At 42.7% G+C, this 22,528-nt stretch overlaps 1 protein-coding gene across 1 annotated transcript in view; it reads right to left on the bottom strand.

Annotated features, from left to right (window-relative positions):
- LOC130040127 (E3 ubiquitin-protein ligase TRIM38-like) overlaps positions 1-22,528 on the bottom strand; it is a 46,521-nt gene that overhangs the window by 6,304 nt on the left and 17,689 nt on the right. The window contains exon 5 of the mRNA XM_056132145.1: positions 19,057-19,463. Coding sequence (XP_055988120.1) covers positions 19,057-19,463 — 407 coding nt within the window. The remainder of the gene's footprint in view (positions 1-19,056; positions 19,464-22,528) is intronic.

Genomic DNA, 22,528 nt, shown 5'->3' with positions numbered 1-22,528 from the left:
GGCAAGGCCTCTCTGGTTCCTGATCAAACTGCTTAATGTCCATGTTCCCAGAGACTCAGAAACAAATCTCACAACCCAGCGGCTTTTGGTAGAAGTGCGTCCAGTCCCAGCAGTAGGTTACCAGCGCCAAACCATCCCAGGGGGGAAAGGGTGCTGTCACTCCGCCTGCTCCCTCTTGGCAGCTCAATGGCTGCCATCCTTCAGAGGCCTTTGGACAGTCAGGTTTCGGCCAACAGTGATGAGACATGCAGGGTCTCACGGGATGGGGGTGGAGCCAGACCTTTCCTCCACATTCCAATGAGATCCCGAGTCACTGCCCATGAACAGCCTTTATGGCTTCTGACAAGCTGCTTGACGACCATGATCCCAGAGAATTAGCAACATATCTCGGAGCCCAGCAGGTTTCGGTAGCAATCCCTCCAGATTTACTTGTCAAAATTTTGGAATTCCAAAATTGTAGCCATGAAACATCATATGTTATTCATAACCCCAATAGAAAAAAAATTGTCTACGGTTGTCTTTTTGGCATATGTGAGTGTTGGGGTAAAATACCAAATAATAATGGTGGGTCTGGTTTCTAAATATTGAATATAATCAAAGTAGAGAGAGAGTCATGTAGAAACCATCTGCTCCACAGACAGGAACGGGTGTGGGATGGGGTTGTACTGGAGATTTTGGTGGTGGAAAATGGGCACTGGTGAAGGGACAGGTGTTTCATCATTGTATGACTGAGACTTAAACCCGAAAACCTTATAACTGCTCTCAAGGTGACTCAAGATAAATTTATAAATTTATATAAAAAAGTAAGGTGGAGTCATGCCCAATTCAATCAGCCTAATAAAGGGCTGAATAATTAGTAATACTCTGACACTAAAAATTATTTTAAAAATAAAGAACAACAATATCAGTTCAGGGAAGCCAGGGAGATCCCTCTAGAGTGACAATGTAAACTAATAGCTAACTTATATGTACATTCTGTCATCATCCCTGATTTGCGGGAAGGAAAATTGATCTGAAGAGAGGAGAAGAATAGTTCTAAGTTCAGAGCTCCTGAAAACTCAGAGAAAATGAATATGCAAAGCAAGACTCCCTAAGAAGTCCTCATATTCAAAGGATTTTACCAGTGTATGGATAAATTGTATGAAAGAAATTTACCCCACTGGGAATGAATCCTGAATGCAGAACCAGAATAAATCCTCACTCCAAAAGCCAAACATCATGATCAGTAAGGCAGTAGCAATGTAATAAAACCACCAGAGGTTCAAAACTCTTCCCTTATGACAGTAACTGACAGTGCTTACTTGGGCACAGAACTTCAAGCTGGGCGCTGTGGAGAATATCCACATATAACCCCTTCTCAAGTCATTTTGGGCTCTTGCTCCTCTGAAGAAGCTGACAGTCTTTTGTGAACATGCTATCCTTTCTTTCTCTTCCCTTTAATGAAATTTTTATGTTAAAACAAACAAAAATATCTTGATAGTGGCCTCTAAACACGTGTAAAGAAAGCCATTCGTTAGTACCAAGTCGGTATCAACTCTGAGCCAAGGATGTTTGATATATGGAAATGATAAATGTAATATATCACTTCTCTAAACAGGTTTTTTTCATGTAGGAGTACTGCTATTTATTCAGCCACTGATTAACTGATTGAATTGTGCATGAACTTCACCTTACTTTTTTTTTATTTTTTATAATTGTATTTATGGAATCACCATGAGAGAAGTTACAAAGCTTTCGGGTCTAAGTCTCGGTCATACAATGAAACACCCATACCTTCAACTGTGTCCATTCTCCACCACCCAAAACCCCAGTATATCTCCATCCCACACCCTCTCCCTACCTGTGGGGCAGATGATTTCCACATTACTCTCTCTCTCTCTCTACTTTGATCACATTCAATATTTCGACACCAGACTCACCGTTATTATTTGAGATTTTACCCCAACGCTCAGATCTGCCGAAAAGGCAACAGTAGATAATTTGTGTTCTATTGCTGGTTATGAATAACATATGATGTCGTGTGGCTGCAGTAAGGCAATGTGATTTTGGAATTCCAAAATTTTAACACTTAAATCTGGAGGGATTTCTGCCAAAACTTGCTGGGCTCCGAGATTTGTTCCTAAGTCTCTGGGATCATGGTCATTAAACAGCTTTATCAGGAGCCAGAGAGGCTGTTCGTGACCGATGACTTGGGGTCTTGTTGGAATGGGAAGGACAGGACAGTTTTCACCCCCATCCAGTGAGGCCCAACAAGTTTCGTCACTGCAGGCCCAAGCCTGACTGTCCAATGGCCTCTGGAGGATGACAGCCACTGAGCCGCTAGGGGGAAGCAGGAGGAGGGACAACACCCTTTCCCCCCTGGGGTAACCCAGCAACAGTAACCTACTGCATGGTCCGGACGCATTTCTGCCAAATGCCACTGGGTTTCGAAATTTGTTTCTGAGTCTCTGGGATCATGGCCGTTAAGCAGCTTGATCAGGAGCCAGAGAGGCCATTCGTGGGCGATGACTTGGGGTCTCGTTGGGGTGGGGAGGACAGACCCAGCTCCAACCCCATCCCGTGAGACCCAGAATGTCTCGTCACTGCGGGCCCAGACCTGACTGTCCAAGGCCTCTGGAGGATGACAGCCACAGAGCCACCAAGGGGGAGCAGGTAGAGGGATCAGTACCCTTTCCTCCCTGGAGTGGCCTGACGACAGTAACCTACTGCGGGTTCTGGATGCATTTCTGCCTAAAGCAACTGGGTTTCAAGATTTGTTTCTGAGTCTCTAGGATCAAGGCCATTAAGCAGATTAATTAGGAGCCAGAGAGGCTGTTCATGGGTGATGACTTGGGGTCTCGTTGGAGTGGGGAAGACAGGACCAGCTCCACCCCCATTTCATGAGACCCAACAAGTTTTGTCACTGTGGGCCCAAGCCTGACTGTCCAATAGCCTCCGGAGGATGACGGCAACTGAACTGCCAAGGGGGAGCAGGCGGAGTGACAACACCCTTTCCTCCCTGGGGTGGCCCGGTAACAGTAACGTACTGTGGGGTCCGGACACATTTCTGCCAAAAGCCACTGGGTTTCAAGATTTTTTTCTGAATCTCTGGGATCATGGCCATTAAGCAGCTTGATCAGGAGCCAAAGAGGCCGTTCATGGGAGATGACTTGGGGTCTGGTTGGGGTGGGGAGGACAGGACCAGCTCCAACCCCATCCCATGAGGCCCTGTGTGTCTCGTCACTGGGGCCCAAACCTGACTGTTCAGCAGCCTCTGGAGGATTGCGGCCACTGAGCCGCCATTGGGAACAGGCCAAGGCATGAAACCTATTCCCATCTGGGTTGGCCCAGCACCGGTAACCTACTGCAGGGACCGGACTCATTTCTGCCAAAAGCCACTGGGTTTCGAGATTTATTTATGAGTCTCTGGGATTATAGCCATTAAGCAGTTCAATCAGGAACCAGAGAGGCTATGCCTCCAATTATATAGCTGAGATGGAGGTGGTTTGTTGGTGTGTTTCCCACATACCTAACTATTTTTTTTTAATCACCGTGAGAACAGTCACAAGGCCTTTCAGTTCAAGTCTCAGTTGGTCATACAATGATCAAACATCCGTCCCTCGACCAGTGCACATTTTCCACCACCAAGAACCCCAGTATATCCCCCCTTTCACCCACCCCCTGCCTGTGTGGCAGATTTTCACCTCTCTCTCTCTCTCTCTCTATCTATCTATCTATCTCTATGTTGATTACATTCAATATTACAAAAAGACCCAACATTGTTATTTGAAATTTTCCCCAACATTCAGACCTTCCACAAAGACGTAATTAGAAAATTTGTTTTCTATTGCTGATTATGAAGAGTATATGATGTTGTGTGGCCACAACAGTGGCCATGCGAATTTGGATTGCTATCATTTTAGTAATAAACCCAGAGGGATTACTGCCAGAAACCCCTGGGTTCCGAGATTGGTATATGTGCCTTGGGATTATGGTTGGTTAGAAGCTGGATAAGGCATTTGAGAGTGGCAACCCAGTGCATTTCCATGGCGGAGAATAGGGTCGATTCCAACCACATCCCATGAAGCAAAACATGCCTCATCAATGCAGTCTCATACCTGGCTGTTCATTAGGCTCTAAAAGATGCAGGCCACCATGCTACCGCCACAAAGGGGGACAGGCGAGGGACAGACACCCTTCCCCTCCCAGGGCAGCATAGCATCATAGTTAAATAGAGTCTAGATGTGTTTCAGTTGGGCATTCTCTTTAACTCAGATTTTCCTATCATCATTCAAGCCTGATTTTCAGGGAAAAATGCTATATTATTTGCTATCCATTCATCACTTTGCATATCAGGAAATGTTGCGCTTATGTGGCCACGTGGTTCGGGAAAAAGTCCTGGTACCCGCATGCCAAAGCCATGCTTGTAGAAGATCATGGTCACCAGGATTCCATCTGGGGAAGGCGCATAATATAACTATTGGCTGTTTACTACTTTCTTGGTAAACTTTGCCCCAAGTTTTTGGGGTCTGGCCAAAGGCAAAGCAGTAATTTTGGGGTATCTGGAAATCTGAAGGCACCATCAGGCTACTGATGCACTCGCCTCACAGGTACAGATTGACCTGCTGGTGGCACCATACCCCCGTCTCTAAGCAGGTTTAAAACTGAGAAAATGCCTTTCTAAATGCTTCTCAAAGATATAAGACTAAACAGTGTTTAAAACTGGGCAAAACATCTGTGTAAATATTTCTTAGAACATAAGTCGCCATATATATAGAAAAAATCAACATCACTTTTTCTTAAAGAAGTGAAAACTCAAATAATAATATATTACATGCCCCAGAGAAACAGGTCTTAATCTTTTACTTTTTAATTTTCAAATAGATTTTCACAGTAATTGATTACATTTAGTATTTCCACACGAATCCCACCATCATTAGACTTTTTCACCAAATTTGTTTTGAGTTTTACCACCACCACCCAAGACTGCCCCAAAGGCAGACTCTAAATAATTTATTTTGTATTGTTTGTTATAAATAATTGACTAAAATGATCCAATAAAGATTTCCTTAAAGAAAAGTGTGTGAAAATTGTTAAATATCATCTTGGAAGGCATTAAGGCCCTGAATTAGCAATTATTAACAGGTTGTTAGAGTTTGAGTCTTGTGAGATTATATATATATATATATGCATATATATCACGGTTCTCCCGTTGTTCATCAATTTGCTCAAGCGGGCCCTGTAACGTCTCCATCATGAGACTTGTTGTTACTGTGTTTTGCATATCGAGTATGTCACGGGTAGCTTGCCAGGCTCTGCCGTGAGGGCGAGATACTCTGGGTAGCTTGCCAGGCTCTCCGAGAGGGACAGAAGAATCGAACTCAAGTCGGCCATGTTGGCTGCATGCAAGGCAAACGCCCTACACTCTGTGCTATCGCTCCAGCACACACACACACACACACACACACACACACACACATATATATATATATATATATATATATATATATATTTCACCTTCTTTTTTTCTTTTTTCTTTTTTTTTTTTTTTTTTTTTGCTATTTGGGTCACACCGGGCGATGCACAGGGGTTACTCCTGGCTCTACACTCAGGAATTACTCCTGGTGGTGCTCAGGGGACCACACAGGATGCTGGGAATCGAACCTGGATTGGGGGCATGCAAGGCAAACACCCTACCCGTGAGCGATAGCACAGCGGTAGGGCATTTGCCTTAAAGCGGCCAACACGGCCGACCCGAGTTCGATTCCTCTACCCCTCTCGGAGAGCCCGACAAGCTACCGAGAGTATCTCGCCCACCCGGCAGAGCCTGGCAAGCTACCCGTGATGTATTTAATATGCCAAACACAGTAATAACAAGTCTCATGATGGAGACGTTACTGGGCCTGCTTGAGCAAATCGATGAACAACGGGAGGACCGTGGACCGTGACATATATATATATATATATATATATATATATATATATAATCAGGATTGTTTCCTTCTAATTACACCCACCAAATATGGTGTGCTACTCTTGGTATACCATTAAAGGCCTTATTCTTATGATTAAGAGTTGACAATGACAATTATATATGGATGCTAAATTATTCTTAATGTATTTATTCAACAATAGCATCAAAACCAGCTTTTCTAAAATGCTATATTACAGCTCAGGGATAGAGAATTTTTCATAGATTATTTATTTCAAATAATAATTTCAAAAATATATTGACATCCCAGAATATTACCAAAATTAGAGGCTGTGTCTTCATGGTGCTAAATGGAGGAATCCCCCGAAGGAGCTAGTGTACATCATGTTTTGTACTGGGTCTACTTGGATCTCTGTCTCTGTCTGTACCTCTCTCTCTCTCTCTTTCTCTCTCTCTCTCTCTCTCTCTCTCTCTCTCTCTCTCTATCTTTCCTTCTCTTCTCACAAACATACACACTAACACACATATACATGAGCTTTCGGTTCAAAGTGCAAATGTTGACCTTATATGTTCACTCTCTACTCCCCCAAACTCACATTTTTTGGTCAGTATTCTCAGTAGCTTCTGTTTACTGAGGATTCCACAAGGAAGTTCACTTGAATTGGATTAAACTTGATTGTGAAACTGCTGTGGGGGTCAAAGTCCTAATTGCTACAACTTAAACTTGTAGCAAATAGGACTTTCACCTTCTTCCGACAGGGTGGGGACTCTGTAGGAGCAATACCTTTACTCCCCAACAGTCAATAAAACCAAGTAATGGGCTGGAGCCACAGTATAGCTTGTAGGGAATTTGCCTTGAACCTGCTGACCCTAGTTGGTCCTATATGATCCCCTAGAAATGCCAAGAGTGAATGCTTAATGCAAAGCCAGAAATAGCCTCTGAGTATCGCCAGGAGTGACCCAAAAACCAACCAACCAAACAAACCAACAAAACCCCCAAACCAAGTGATACAGTGAAAACCTAGGAAGCTGATCCAGGAGCTCAGGAAACCGCCAAGAGCCAGCGTTCTGACTTTACTTCAGATCTCTCTACATTTGCTCCTGAGTCTCCTAGGAGTTAGGAGCTTTCCTGGTCGATTGTTGTGCTGTGATTTATTTTAAACACATCTGAAATAAGGTGAAAAATAAGGTGTAAAATAAGCAGGGCTCACAATCACCAGAAACCCAGCTTCCCTGTTTGTTTTCTGTCTCAGGATTCTTCTCAGACTTACTCTGCACATTCCAGTGCTTCCCCAGCTTTGGAAGCTCTCGTTTCCCCTCCCCATCTTTCCCTGCCTTACTCTATTCCCCCCCCCCCCCAGGACACTACTTCCACTTCTCTGCTTGCTCCCACCACCACAGGTGACAAAGGGATTCTAATCAGGAGCCCCACCCTACCCTGCCCTGTCTACTTCCATCAACCACCCAGGGATCGAATTGTGCACAGGAGACCCACCCTACCCAGATAAATACCCCACTGGCAGATTTCCACTCTCGACACTACTTCCACTACCCAGCCGTCGCCACACTCCAGGACGCTTTCCGGACCCGCGCGGCTGCTTGCGGCCGCGCGACACATCATAAGACACTAAATACCCATCTTCTGGAATTGTCGTACCATATTTGATAGGGTTCAAATATGGTAACACCTACAAGGGTGATTAGAGGCCACCCCAAAAGCCTCTATACCTCTCGGAAAGACTGGCAAGCTACCGAGAGTATTCCGCCCGCACGGAAGAGCCTGGCAAGCTATCCGCTGTGTATTCGATATGCCAAAACCAGTAACTACAACTGGTCTCATTCACCTGACCCTGAAGGCTTCACCGACATGGCAGCACTGAGAAGGATGAGAAAGGAGAGGCCGACAAAATCTCAAGGCCGAACTAGGCTGCCACAACGAAGGAAGACAAAAATGATCCTCTGTACTTTCAATGCACGTACGCTAGCATCAGATGCATCCATCGAGGACCTGATGGTACAAGCGCGAATGATCAAGTACGACATCATTGGTCTGACCAAGACAAGAAGGCACGAATCTCACCATGCTGTTTTCGACACCGGAGAAGAATTGTTCCTCGGAACATGCGATAAAAGAGGTGTTGGAGGCGTCGGTGTCCTTGTCAACACAAACTTGGCCAAGAGCATTGATTCATTCGAATGCCTAACAACCCGAATCGGACGTTTACATTTGAATAGATGTGGCTCACTGCCTGCAGTTTCTATCTTCGTTGTCTACGCACCAACATCTCATTATGATGAAAGAGAAATCGAGAAGTTCTACATGGAGCTAGAGAAGTTCTATAAAGAAGACCACACCTTCTACAAGATCATTGTGGGTGATTTTAATGCCAAGATAGGACCGAGAAGATCAGCTGAAGAACTTCACATCGGGACCCATGGCCTAGAATGGAACGAACAGGGTGAGAGACTGTCTGAGTTCATCATGTCGACCAAGACCATTCATGGTAACTCACAGTTCCAGAAGGCAGAATCTAAAAGATGGACATGGGAGTCTCCCGGTGGACGATTCCACAATGAAATAGACCACATCATATTCAATCGACGGTTTTGCCTGACTGATGTCTCTGTTGTCCCAAAATTTCGAACGGGATCGGACCACCGTCTCCTTCGTGCAAAATTCTACTTCACAGAGCGGGGAGAAAGGGCTGCAAAGTTCAAAAAGAGAACTCCCAGAATGACCACCAACTGGGAACTCTTTGGTACTATTGCGGCAACATGGGAAGATGCCATTGTTGACAACATTGACGAGGAATACGATCGACTGGTTCAGCACCTCCATGAATGTGCGAGGAACGCCAAGAGAGAGATAGCCACAAAAAGTCGCCTATCTTCGAAAACTCTTGAGCTAATTCGCCAGCGTGGTTTGGCGCATGCCTCAGGCAACCGCAAGCTAACGTCCGAGCTTGCAAAGCAGTGCAGAGATGCGATCAAGGAAGACCTCAAAGAGAGAAGAGCAGAAGTACTGATAGATGCGGCAGAAGCCGGGAAAAGTATTCGTAACGCCCGCCTGTCCTTCGCCAACTATAAGACCAAGATGACTGCCCTCCGACGTCCTGATGGATCCATCACATCCTCCAGAACGGCAATGGAGAAGATTATCCATGACTTCTACTCAAATCTCTTCGATAGCCATGTCCACTTGCCGACATACCAAATTCCACAGGATGGGTATGTCGTTCCTAACGTTCTCCCTTCTGAAATCCGACACGCCATTTCGTTGGTAAAGAAGCAAACAGCACCCGGCCCAGACAAGGTCAGACCTGAACACCTGAAGAACCTGCCGTCAGTACTCATCAATACACTGGCTCGGCTCTTCACTCGCTACCTGTCTGAATGCAAGGTTCCGTCCCAATGGAAAACCAGCAGGACCGTACTACTGTTCAAGAAGGGAGACATCCATGACATTGGCAACTATCGCCCCATCTGCCTATTGTCTGTCATCTACAAGCTGTTCACTCGAGTCATCCTGAATAGGATTGGCAGAACACTAGATGAAGGACAACCATGCGAGCAAGCAGGGTTCCGCAAAGGATTCAGCACCATCGACCATATCCACACGGTAACCAAGCTCATTGAGGTTTCTCGGGAGTTCAAGATGCCGCTCTGCTTAACATTCATTGATTTAAAGAAGGCCTTTGATTCTGTTGAGACGGAAGCGGTCATTGAAGCCCTAGCCAATCAGGGCATTCAAGCCCAATACATCAGGATCCTCCGTGAGCTGTATTGCGGATTCACTACCAGGATCTCACCATTCTACAAAGAAGTGATCGTTGATGTCAAGAGAGGGGTGCGGCAGGGTGATACCATTTCACCGAAACTCTTCAGTGCCACCCTCGAGAACATCATGCGACGACTGGAATGGGAAGGAATGGGAGTGAAGATAGATGGTCGGCAACTACACCACCTCCGCTTTGCTGATGACATTGTTTTAATAACACCAAACATCAGCCAAGCGGCACAAATGCTGGCCGACTTTGACCGTGAGTGTGGAAAGGTAGGACTACAGCTGAATCTTACGAAGACAATGTTTATGAGAAACAGCCTTGTTCCTGACGCCCCATTCGCTCTCAATGGAACGACCATCTCCGAATGCAACAGCTATGTGTACCTAGGTCGAGAGGTCAACATGAGAAATGACCTGGCACCCGAGCTGCGCAGAAGGAAGAGAGCGGCTTGGAACGCCTTCAAGAACGTCGAAGAAATAGCTAAGAGGACGAAGAACCTCTGGCTCCGGGCACATCTCTTTGATTCCACTGTTCTTCCTGCATTAACATATGCCTCAGAGACCTGGGCCCTACGCAAACAAGATGAGAACGCTATTCAGGTCTCCCAAAGAAGAATAGAAAGAGCTATGCTTGGAATAACACGTTTCACTCAAATGAGAGAACGAATCCGGAGTTCTGACATCCGTCGACGATCAAGGATCAGGGACGCTGTCTCATATGCCAAGGTATCGAAAATCAGATGGGCTGGTCACGTAATGAGATTTAAAGACGACCGTTGGACTAGAGCTGTTACTGATTGGATTCCACGGGATGTCAAGAGACCGCGTGGCCGCCCACCTACCAGATGGTCAGACTTCTTTGTCAAGATCATGAACGATCGGTTTGAGGCCCTCCATGTTTCCGGAGCGAAAAGATGCCATTGGGCTACACTAGCACGCGACAGGGACAAATGGAGACGTTACTGGCGCCCGCTCGAGCAAATCGACGACTAACGGGAAGTTAAGTGATTAAGTGATTAAGTGACTCTATTCCCAGAAGAAAGACCTGTGTGGTTACATTAACCAGCTTCTTTCGCTTTGCCTTTCTCCTGTTTATTTCAGTCAATGGGAGCCATGGACCAGTTCTTGGGACAAAAGCGAACAGAGTAGGGGAAGTGACTGTGTGCATTTTTCCAAACAGAGCTCTCATCGGCAAGGTCTTCATTCCTCTCCTTCTGGTCACTTTCCTGTTCTTCTGAGTCTTCTCCCTGTTCCTGAAGCCCAAACTGGAGATGGCTTCCTGACTACCTTAGGTCCAGTTACTTCACTTTCCTTGTTCAGCTCCCTGAATCACATGTTTGATCAACCTATTTATTAAATTCCTCTCAATTAGTGCTTAAAATGATCTGACAGAATCATTTGCAGTTTCATGTTCCTTGAATAGTCAACCAATCCTGTTTGGAAAAGTTATTATGTTTTAAGCCCAAAAGAAATGTACTTGAAAAAGAATACATCAGTTGGCAATTTTTAAATCTGCATATATATAAACCTCTGTAACCTAAACAGAAATGTTGAGTGTTAGCAAATGAATAATATAGTATTGCAATTGTTGGTATATGATTTAGGAAGCATGGGAATGGCTGATAGAATCATGAGACAGAAAAACTGAGTTCTCAAGATGGTAGTGCTGTTTTTGAAGATAGTTCAGACATTTAGTGTATGCTCTAATCAATGCCCTACGTAACTGGAAGCACTGCCAATATTTCTCATCTACATTTTCGTCATTGTTTTCAAGGTTTAATGCCATGAAAAAACAATGATTATGTCCTGCACACTGTTTTGTGCACTTTAAAGATTTGATGATTTCATTTCATGGTGGTTTAATTTGTGTCCAATATATGAGATTGCAATTAACATATATTGTTAAAATGGGACAAATAAAGAGGATATTTACCTTTGAGGTAATGGTGATGAGCTGGAGATGAAGCCTTTAAAGTGTTCGCACACAAAACAAATACACAAGTTGCAATTTATACATTAGAGTTTCTAACAGGCAGTATATGAAAATTACATTATAATGAACAAACTTTCTATTATCCTGTCAAGGAAATATAAATAAACTTGTTTGCCTAATAGTCTCACTATTCTCCCCGGCACACACTCCTATGCCCTCTGGGAAATACTTTATTTTATTTTTTATTTTTATAAATTTGTTTATGGAGATTTATTACATCCAATATTGTAACACCAATATGACTAGAATTTCAAACTTCCCACCACCATTATTACCAATTTTCCCTATCACCACACATTGGGGCAATTCTTGATGTCCCCATAACTTGATATCAATCTAAATTTTCCTTCCTATCAAAGTAGAGCCAGGAACATTGTATACAGTACCAATATTATTCTAGAAAAATTTTGGTGTATTGAGTGCCATAGCAGATTTCTAGAAGTAAATAAAGTCCAGAACTTCATCACTGGAACATTCCATCACATCTTATATCCCCACTTCCTTTTTCTCCTGAATTCATAGAGAATTCATAGAGCACTTACGGGTTCATAGTGCCTGTCACATTCGACACAGAAAAAATATATATATATATATAGATGTCAGTATGGAACATAACATGTCATGGCAATTTTCTCTAAAAACTAGCCTTTCAAATTACAAATACAACAGCCCCACACTCAGATAATGATGGTTTTTCAGGGAATGATTCTCACTGCCCTAGGATTGTAACATTATGACTTAGTGCCATTAACCTCACAGAATATTCCACCTTAGTAAAGCTGAGAGTTGTAGAAACAGCAATCACATTAGTCTGTGGGCTACTTGGGGAAACAGACTGGAAATTTGCCCTTTTGTAAAATTTGCAGACTTTGAATCCAGCGATCTCCTTCGTCAGAGGATCCCATATTAGACATCGTTCACTGCAAAGATCCTCTTTGATGAATCCATGCCATGGCCTTGAGAATAATTCACTGAAGCAGTGGCAGAGGTATAGCACAGATGTAAGAAAACCCATTTTCCATTCTCAATCTCAGTGGAACTACCAGTGCACTTAGAGAACTTAGATTAAAGAGTGAAAAAAATGTCCAGTCCCATTGGGTAGGGTGTTTACTTTGCACGCGGAGCACCTGAGTTCAATCCTTGGCATGCCATATGGTCCCCACACCACTGTGAGGAGTAATTCTAGAGTGCAGAAACAGGAATAACCCCTGAGCCTTACCAGGTATGACATAAAAGACCAAAAATAAAACTGAGATTCATCTGCTACCATGCTATTTACATCACTATCTTCTTTCTAGGGAAGTCCTGTCCTTGGAGCAAGATAATCATCTCAAAGGAGATTTCATATAGGAATGTATTAAATCCAATGACCACTACCATATCTTGACACATGTGGCACATTCTATTTATTACCAATCAGGAAGTATAGGTTAATGCCATTAAATTGATGAGAAAGCATCATCAGAAAGACAGTCTGTGGGGTCTGAAAAGAAAGGACTGAACTGATGTTTTTTGTGCAGAGAGCCTGATTTTGAACCACAAAACCACATTGCCCCCTAAGCACCATGTGAAGTAGTAGAGGGCCCTTCACATTGTCAGGTAGAGCTCCAGTGGGTGGGCCTTTCTATTGGGATTTTCTGGACCTATGATTGCAGAGATTGACATTTGTACCACAGCAGAATTGTGGAAAGACAACTCTACGAAGAATGAGAAGTACTGAAGTACAATTGGTATATATGTAACAATGTTATTATGATGAACTTTTCAAAGTTTCAATGTCAAATGCCTTTTTATTCTGGTTTTGAGCCACACATGGCTGCAGTTAAGGACCACCTCTGGTGGTACACAAAAGGCTGCATGGGGTGTCAGGTTTAGAAGCTGGGTTCTACATGTCAGGTTTAGAACCCGGATTTGACACCACCACCTTCCATGCTCTACTATCTCTCCAGCCTCACATACAAGTTGTTAAGTAATTTTTCAAATAGAGATTATTGCTTCTTCATGGAGAATGTTTTAAGGTGAAACAATTTTCTTTTTTCTCAATAGGAATTAATTGTTATCTCGCTCTAGAAAATAATACAATGTATATACTTCTGTATGAGTAAATAACTATGCTCTTCTATTTCCAGTGTTACCAGAAAGGCTCTGTGAAACTTTCTCCGAAACACTGTGTTGTTCTGCAACAGGCCAAGTGCTTTACATCAATGAATGTCCCTAAAGATTATGACAACATTCTTGTTGCTGTCATGTGGATGCCATGAACTCCCTCTGGTGTTCTCCATTTCCAATGGTGTTGTGATGTGGCCCAATTCGTGAGATTATCTTGAATTTCACAGCCAGGTACAATGATGTGTCATTTGTATTTTAGCATGTGGGAGTCCCCTCTTCACTGCAGAATGCAGTAGGAGCATCAGCTTTGCAAACACAAGTGAGACACTTGCCATTCTGGAGCTTATCTGTACCTCAACTTGAAATGTGCTACTCCTTATTGTATTGTACAGGGTACCCTCAGCTCCCTCCCCTCTGGAGAAACCCAAATTGTCTCTTGAACATGTTTATCTCCCCTGCTGATTATCCTACTGTTATGAAGAAGCTGGAGGGAGAGAGAGAGGGGCACCAGATATCTAGATCATTTAGCTGATCTTTTTTAAACTTGCCAACACAAGGGATTGACACTCAATAATCGGAATAGATGAGGAGTAGAGATAGGAAACATATGGAAGGGATGCAGGAGAGGAGATTTCTCTTTGATACTACAAGTAGGCCTGTCAGAGAGCAGGAAAGGCACTCTGCCTTCTTCCTTTAGGGGGCCCTGAAAACTCTTAAAATAATTTCAGATTATTCCTTTATGGCAAGAAGAGTTTTCTTTAAGTTAACAGAGTAAGCTGGGAAGAGACTCATGTCCCTGTTCTTGGTGGACCCCCATGAAATTCCCAGCATCTCAGGTGAGCAAGGCCTCAGTTTACACTGCCATGTGAGACAGAAAACTTTCTGCGTCAGTTAATGGGACCCCAGAGGCAAAAATAACATGAGGGCTGAAGAGAGAGTACAGTGGGTTAGTGGTCTGCACTTTACACAACACAGCAGAGTTTGATCCCCAGCTCCACATATGTGTCCTCAGTCAGTGACAGGTTGATTCCTGATGCAGAACCAAGAGCATAGCTGCATGTGGGCCTGACCCTACAATGCTCACTGCCACACTCCAAAAGAAAAAAATCTATTCTGCATCTGTGTTTCTTCCCCCTATTTAAAAGGTAAAGGCCCTCCCGTTGATCGTCAATTTGCTCGAGCAGGCCCAGTAACGTCTCCATTGGAGACTTTGTTGTTACTGTGTCTGGCATATCGAATACTCTCGGTAGCTTGCCGGGCTCTCCGAGAGGGGCGGAGGAATCGAACTTGAGTCAGCCATGTTGGCCGCTTGTAAGGCGAACGCCATACCCACTGTGCTATCGCTCCAGCCCCTCCCCCTATGCGGCCAACATGGCCGACCCGAGTTCGATTCCTCCGCCCCTCTCGGAGAGCCCGGCAAGCTACCGAGAGTATTCGATATGCCAGACACAGTAACAACAAAGTCTCCAATGGAGACGTTACTGGGCCCGCTCGAGCAAATTGACGATCAACGGGAGGGCCTTTACCTTCCCCCTATTTATTCACCCTTATTTCTATCACTGTTGGATATTGACACTAAGTGTTTTAGGCTTCATCAATCAATTGCCCCTTTACCTCGCCCAGAGAAGCAGCAGTGCTCTCATGAGAACCTCCAATCCCCTCATTTATCTTTAACCTTTCCTTTGTTTTAATGACTAAGTGAAAACTTCTGATAATTCTTGACTTTGTCATACCAGTGAACTACTTGCTGTTCTATTTTCCCTATCATAATTCATTTTACCATAGAGTCATGTTGTTAACGTAAACACAGAAATACCATTAAGGCTATGGTATTAATATCTGGTTGTTGATTCGCTCATATATATCTACTCATGGGCAGCCATACTCGACTCAGACTTTGGTTGCCATAAACCCTAACATTCCACAAAGGGAGGTTCCACTGTGGGACTTGGATGGTCCCAGGGCAAGCGGGTTAGCTACCCTGACATTGAAAGGGGACAGTCTGGAGAGAATAAAAGCCTAGTCTTGATGCAAACAATTATGATTTCATTATTTAGGACCCCATGTGGAAGGATTAGCTCTTCTGTACTGAGGACTTAGTCTGGGATTTTCAGTAAAGCCCTGTGGGCTTTCCCTAGGAGCCTAGAGAACTTAGTCTTGAAATCTGTGTCTCTTACTGTGTTTATCTCAATAACTGCAAGTATTAATAAGTAGTAAACTTAATTTTTTTAAATATGTACAATAGAAGGGAAAGAGAAAAGCAGTATGGATGTCCATGGGAGACAGTGTCTCCTTGTGTTAATGCTCCCAAGAGAATAGCCTCTAATGACATACTTTACCTCTGTAAATGATCAGTCACACCTCCATGCAGTCCTATACCTCAACTGCTTCAGATGTTCTATAAGTATGCTAACAGCTCTGCATTAAATGGGCTATATTAATGATGAGATTGTGGTCCCCTGTCTCCTTGTTCCTTTGCTAGGGAGGCCTGGGTGGCGCTCTCAGTCACTGAACACATCACATATCCACAGTGTGCAACAGCTCTATAAATTAGAAATTGAAAATAAATAGGTTTTCTTTCTCTCGTTATGGTAGATTTGACTCAGAGTAAGCAAGCTGTCTTACTTAGGAACAGTGCTCCTCATTCTTACCTTATATGTGCATTCAGTTTAATTCTTTCCTTTCTATTGATTTACCTTAAGATATAAAGTTGTTCAATATTGGATTCCAGTCATAAAATTTGTCAACACCCTGTTCCTTCAACAATGTACATTTCTTACCTCCAAAGTCCCCAGGTTCCATCCTACAACACCCACTTCCCACCTAGTCTATGTATACTGCGGGAACTGTTACTTTTATTCTCTGTCTCTCGGTCTATCTTTCTTTCCTTTGGGGAATTATGGTTTGCAAAACAAATACTGAAGCTTATCATTTATATCCCTTTGCCTCCTTTCAGCACTTATTTGTATCCAGAGTGATAATCTCCAAACTTCATTGTCAGAGTAGTCTCTTCTCTGTCCCAACATCCCCTCACACACCCTGCTTCAACACACATATCTGACAAGTTTCCAAACATGTAACAGTGAATATGGCCCCCATTTCTCCTGTCCTTGGGCTTAGTCTCATACTATGTTTTTTTTATTCAAAAACATAGTCTCATACTATGTTTTTTATTTATTTTTTATATAACCCAGAAGTGAGAGAGATCTGTAGACTTTGTTTCGTAAGTGAATACTCTTTTTGTTTTTTGGTTATATTTATTTATTGAATCAACGTGGGAAAAGTTAGAAGGCTTTCAGGTTTAAGTCTCAGTCATAAAATGATCAAACACCCTTCCCATTGCCAGTAATTATTATTCACCACCAAGAAGAAGCCCAATATACCCCCCTCCAACTCCTCCCGATGCCTGTGAGGTAGATGATTTCTACATAACTCTCTCTCTACTTTTATTGCATTCATCATTTCGACAAAAGATACACCACTATCGTTTAGAATTTACCCCCAACAATCAAAACTGCTGAAAAAGTATGGTAAAATGATTTGTTTTTTATTGCTGATTAGGAAAACCGTATGATGTCCCGTGGCCACTATCGTGGACTATGCATTAAACTACAGTGCTATGTGAATGGACTATGCATTTAACTACAGCGCCATGATTTTAGATATCTGATATTTTACTAATTAAGTCTGGAGGAATTTCTGCCCAGAGCCATATGATTACGATATTGGTTTTTGTGCATCTGGTTCCATGGCCGTGCTGGAGAACTGCTCGCAGGGCGGAGGGCAACTCGTGGCCTCTGTAGGGTGTGAAGGACAAGCCAGTACCGTCCCCTGTTTCATGAGGCTGCAGTTGCCCAATCACCGCTCATAACTGGCTTTACAATAAGCTCTGAGGCACCTTGCTGCCGGGGTCGGGGGAGAAAGGCGGAAGAGAGAGACAACCTTTTACCTTCAGGGAGGCATAGTGCAGTAGTTTAATGCATAGTCCATTCACTTTTCTGCCACAAGCTGCCAGGCTCTGAATTAGTTCATGTGCCATGGCCGTGCTGGAGAGCCACTCATGGGGGGTAACTTGTGACTACAGTAGGCTGTCGTGAATATTCTTTTCTAATAAAACTATTTATATTCTTTATTTCTCTGATCTGAGCTTGTATTTGCTGTTGTGAGTCATATAAACGTGTCCTAGGATCTGGGATTAACTGCTTTAGTGCGAAATGTATTCTCCCAACATTTTCACAAGCCACTGCTAGGGAGATAGAATGGGGATTGTTTCAGCATGCTTTTATTTCCTAAGAAGAAATCAGTCTCTGGTGGAATTTACCAAGGCCAAGTTTTTATCTCATAAAACTGAATCTACTGTAGAGAGTCAACTGGATAGTGTATGGTCTTTGAAATATTTCCCTTTAAAACAGGTTCTTCATTTGTGGTCCTTGCTTCGACTCTTTATATCCATTCAATTAATGCAAATATATTAGGTATCTACTAAAATTTAGGGGCTGGAGCAATAGCACAGCGGGTAGGGCGTTCGCCTTACAAGCGGCCAACATGGCTGACCCGAGTTCGAGTCCTCCGCCCCTCTCGGAGAGCCCGGCAAGCTACCGAGAGTATTTGATGTGCCAGACACAGTAACAACAAAGTCTCCAATGGAGACGTTACTGGGCCCGCTCGAGCAAATTGACGATCAACGGGAGGGCCTTTACCTTTACCTTTTACTAAAATTTAGCATCATTCTAGGTTACGGGAAATAATAAAGAAAAAAGCCAAAATTTATTCCTTCACAGAATTTAAATCATATTACTTTGAATTGAATACAAGAATAAAGATACCATGCTCTTTTCCTTACAAATCTCAAAATCTTTTCTTACAATTTTCTTACAAATATGGAACACAACCAAACAAACACTGTCCTCCCATTGTTCATCAATTTGCTCAAGTGGGCCCAGTAATGTTTCTGCTTTTTTAAGGCTTGTTGTTACTCTGTTTGTCATATTGAGTACATCGCGGGTAGCTTGCCAGGCTTTGCTGCGCAGGTGAGATACTCTCGGTAGCTTACCAGGCTCTCCGTGAGCGGCGGAGGTATTAAACCTGGCTCTGCCAGGCTGGCTGTGTGCAAGGCAAACGCCCTAATGCTGTGCTACCACTCCAGTCCCAATAAGGAACATTAATGTCCATATAAGAATTTTCACTAATACAGAAATAAGGCCTGATAGGCTCAGAGAAGGAGGCCTTTGGGAAAGTGAAGATATGGGAGCAAGTTACCAAGTCATAAAAGGAGACAAGTCCAGCATCATAGTCTAGGAAAACCCCTATAAAATGAATGGCCTGCAAAAAATAAAGAGGTGTCATCGGTGACATAAGAGCTACAAAGTTATCATCTTTGCAGTGTCTGATGGCCCAGAATCCAGACTCAGGATCCCGTGTCTTGTCATTATCTCTTGACACATTTTCCAGACAAACCCCGACGTCCCACTCAGATCCATCCATATAAAACATTCCAAGGTAATGTTTTCCTGAGGTGATGGTGTTACATCCCAGGACGCAGGGTAAGTCCTTAAACCTAGCAGGAGTGTCAGGCTTCACTTGGGGCTTTCCACCAGTCACCATGATTCCATTCTTCTCCACAAGTAGGTCAATGTGAGCTGTATCTGGATCTACAATAATGTTAACTGCAAAGAAATTATTAAAATAAAAAACAATAGAAAACAAAATGATATGGTTACTTCATGTTTAATACTCAGTAATAATCAAATGTTATCAGTCAATGATCAAAAGAAAAATTTGTGTCTGAAAGCCATGATGATAATTTAATTAAAATTATTGCTAAAAAAGTGAAATAGAAATCATATCTGACACAAAGAATGGTGTGTAGGATTGTAAAGCTAATAGGTGCTTAGAACTGGACAGGACTGTCATTCTGTAGGATTGTGAAACATCTGGTAGTAGCGACAGTAGACTCTGAAGTCTCTTGATTACTAAACTGTTCATATTTAACATGATCTATATCTTTCTCACTCTAATATATGTCAAAGACAAATGTAGTACTGTAGCACTGTCCTCCCATTGCTCATCAATTTGCTTGAGCGGGCCAGTAAGGTCCCCATTGTGAGACTTGTTACTGTTTTTGCCTTACCAAATACATCACGGGTAACTTGCCAGGCTTTGCCGTGAGGGTGAAATACTCTTGGTAGCTAGCCAAGCTCTCTGAGTGGGGCAGAGGAATAGAACCTGACTCTGCAGGGCCTGCAGCGCACAAGGCAAATGCCATAGCGCTGTGCTTTCTCTCCAGCCCAAAGACAAGATGAATATATTTTAAATATTTACTAATTCTCTTCTCCAAAGTCCTCCTATTCACCCAAATGACACGAACGTATTTTCAAAGTGTGAAACGAAACAAAACAAAACACAATATCACAATGGGAAAATACAATTAATTCCATACATGACTATTGAAGACAAAGAATTCTATTGGGTCCTGAGAGTACATGGATACAGATATACTTTCAGGATTTACTCTTTGGTTTCTCATACACCACAATGATTAGTACAAAATGATGTACCAAGGACAAAAAGAGCAAACATTGATCTGAGTAGAGGTTTTAAAAAAAGGAAAACATAGAATGGTCATAATGGTACTAGCCCACAGCACAATTTAAAAATAAAACATGATAAGAAAGTGTTCTAGCTAGAGAGCTAGTCTTTTAGTGACCTAAAGTATCCTTGGTTAAAGGTTAAACATCAAGTAGATGGACAGAAGCACAAAGGAAATAAAGAACGCAGAAACACTTCTTAGCTATACTTTATATTTTTCTACAGACCACTCCCCACCTTTTAATGTCTTGTGTTTCTAACCTCAGGACTGCGACAAACCAGATTCCTTACTTCTACCTGATTTCACTGTACTTATCAATGATAGTGCTGGGGAGAACCTGTGAAACTAAGAGGTGGGGTGACAGTCATTATTCTGGAAGCTTCTCTCCAGTGCTCTGAGAGTCTGCATTTCTCTCTCTCAGGTCGCACTCTCTCCTGTTATTCAGATCCCTCCATCTGTGTTTGAAGCCCAGCATGGTGAGAACTTGCTATCTCAGCTCTAATTGCTCCAGTGTTCCTTAATCATTGTTCTCTATTCTTTGATTAATTCACTTTTTAAACTCTCATCAATGAGTTCTTAACAGAAGATGATTGAACACATTTGAATACTTTGAATGGTTAAAAAATAAACCTTGTGAGAATACCCATTCAAAATGGGGAGACAAAAAGAACGAGGGGTAGAGGGTGGGGGGTAGGATCAATGAAAGATGAACAGATACTTCCTCAAATAATTCATGCAGATGACCAACAGGGATATGAAAATGTTCTCCATCACTTACTATCAGGGAAACTCATCTTAAAATAGCAATGAGATATCATCTCACACCCGTGAGACTGACAAATAGCTAAGAAAACAAAACAACCAGTATTGGCATGTATGTGGGGAAACAAAATATTCTTCCATTTTTTGGGGAGATCTTTTGGTTCTACCTTTTTAGGAAATGGACAAATATCAAAAATTGAGAAATGAACTGTATATGACACAGTCATTACATATCTGGGCATCTACCCCATAGGCCCCAAAACTCTATTCAGAAAATACATTTGCACTTCTATGATTGTTGCAGCACTTGTAACATAGTGAATATCTAGAAGCAGCTCAAGTTTCCAAGAACAGAAAACTGGATAAAGGAAGTGTGTGAAGCGGGTAGGGCATTTGCCTTGCACACAGCCAACCCAGCCGACCCCAGTTCAATTCCTCTGCCCCTCTCTGAGAGCCCAGCAAGCTACCGAGAGTATCTCGCCTGCACGGCAAAGCCTGGCAAGCTACCCGTGATGTATTTGATATGCCAAACACAGTAACAACAATTCTCATGATGGAGACATTACTGGGCCCGCTTGAGCAAATCGATGAACAATGGGAGGACAGTATATAAATATAGATATAGACATTATTTATTTTTGCTCTTATAACAGCATAATTCTCTAGTATCACTGTAGCACTGTCCTCCCGTTGATCATCGGTTTGCTCGAGCAGGCACCAGTAACATCTCTATTATGAGACTTCTTGTTACCACAAGGAGTTTTCCAGACTCTGCCATGTGTGTAGGATACTCTCAGTAGCTTGCTGGGCTCTCCAAGAGGAAGGGGCAATCAAACTCAGGTCAGCCACGTTCAAGGCAAACCGCTGTACTATCACTATACATATATATATATATTTAGATATAGATATATCTTTATATACATATATATGCAAGAGAATGCAACAGAACTCAGAATCAGGAGTAAAAACACCTTAAGATTTTTTGATAGAAAAATTTAGAAATTACATATTTATAACAATACGTTAATACATAATTAGTACATAATAAAAATACTGTAATGGTTTAATTTTAGATAGAGAAAGGATGTCATATTTTTATCAATAGATCTGATTGATCACTGGTTATAGTAATGGAGATAAACACTGTCTGCAGAAAAACACTAAACCAATATATAAAACTTAATTACTGGAAGCTTTTTTTGCTCATATATTTGGCAACTGCCTCCATCATCACCCCAGTTATGGCTTAATGCTCTCACAGTACAAGAACACTACATTTTCTCGCATTAATCATATGCTGCAGAGCATGTCTTAGAATTCAGATCATTTTTTTCTTCACAATTGCAGAGCAATGTCTCTACACTCTAAGCACATAGACAC

The sequence above is a fragment of the Sorex fumeus genome, unplaced genomic scaffold (genome assembly GCF_029834395.1).
Source record: "Sorex fumeus unplaced genomic scaffold, SorFum_2.1 ptg000094l, whole genome shotgun sequence".
Classification (NCBI taxonomy): domain Eukaryota; kingdom Metazoa; phylum Chordata; class Mammalia; order Eulipotyphla; family Soricidae; genus Sorex; species Sorex fumeus.
The sequence above is the reverse complement of the archived record's forward strand: the minus strand, read 5'-3'. Positions and strand labels throughout refer to the sequence as shown.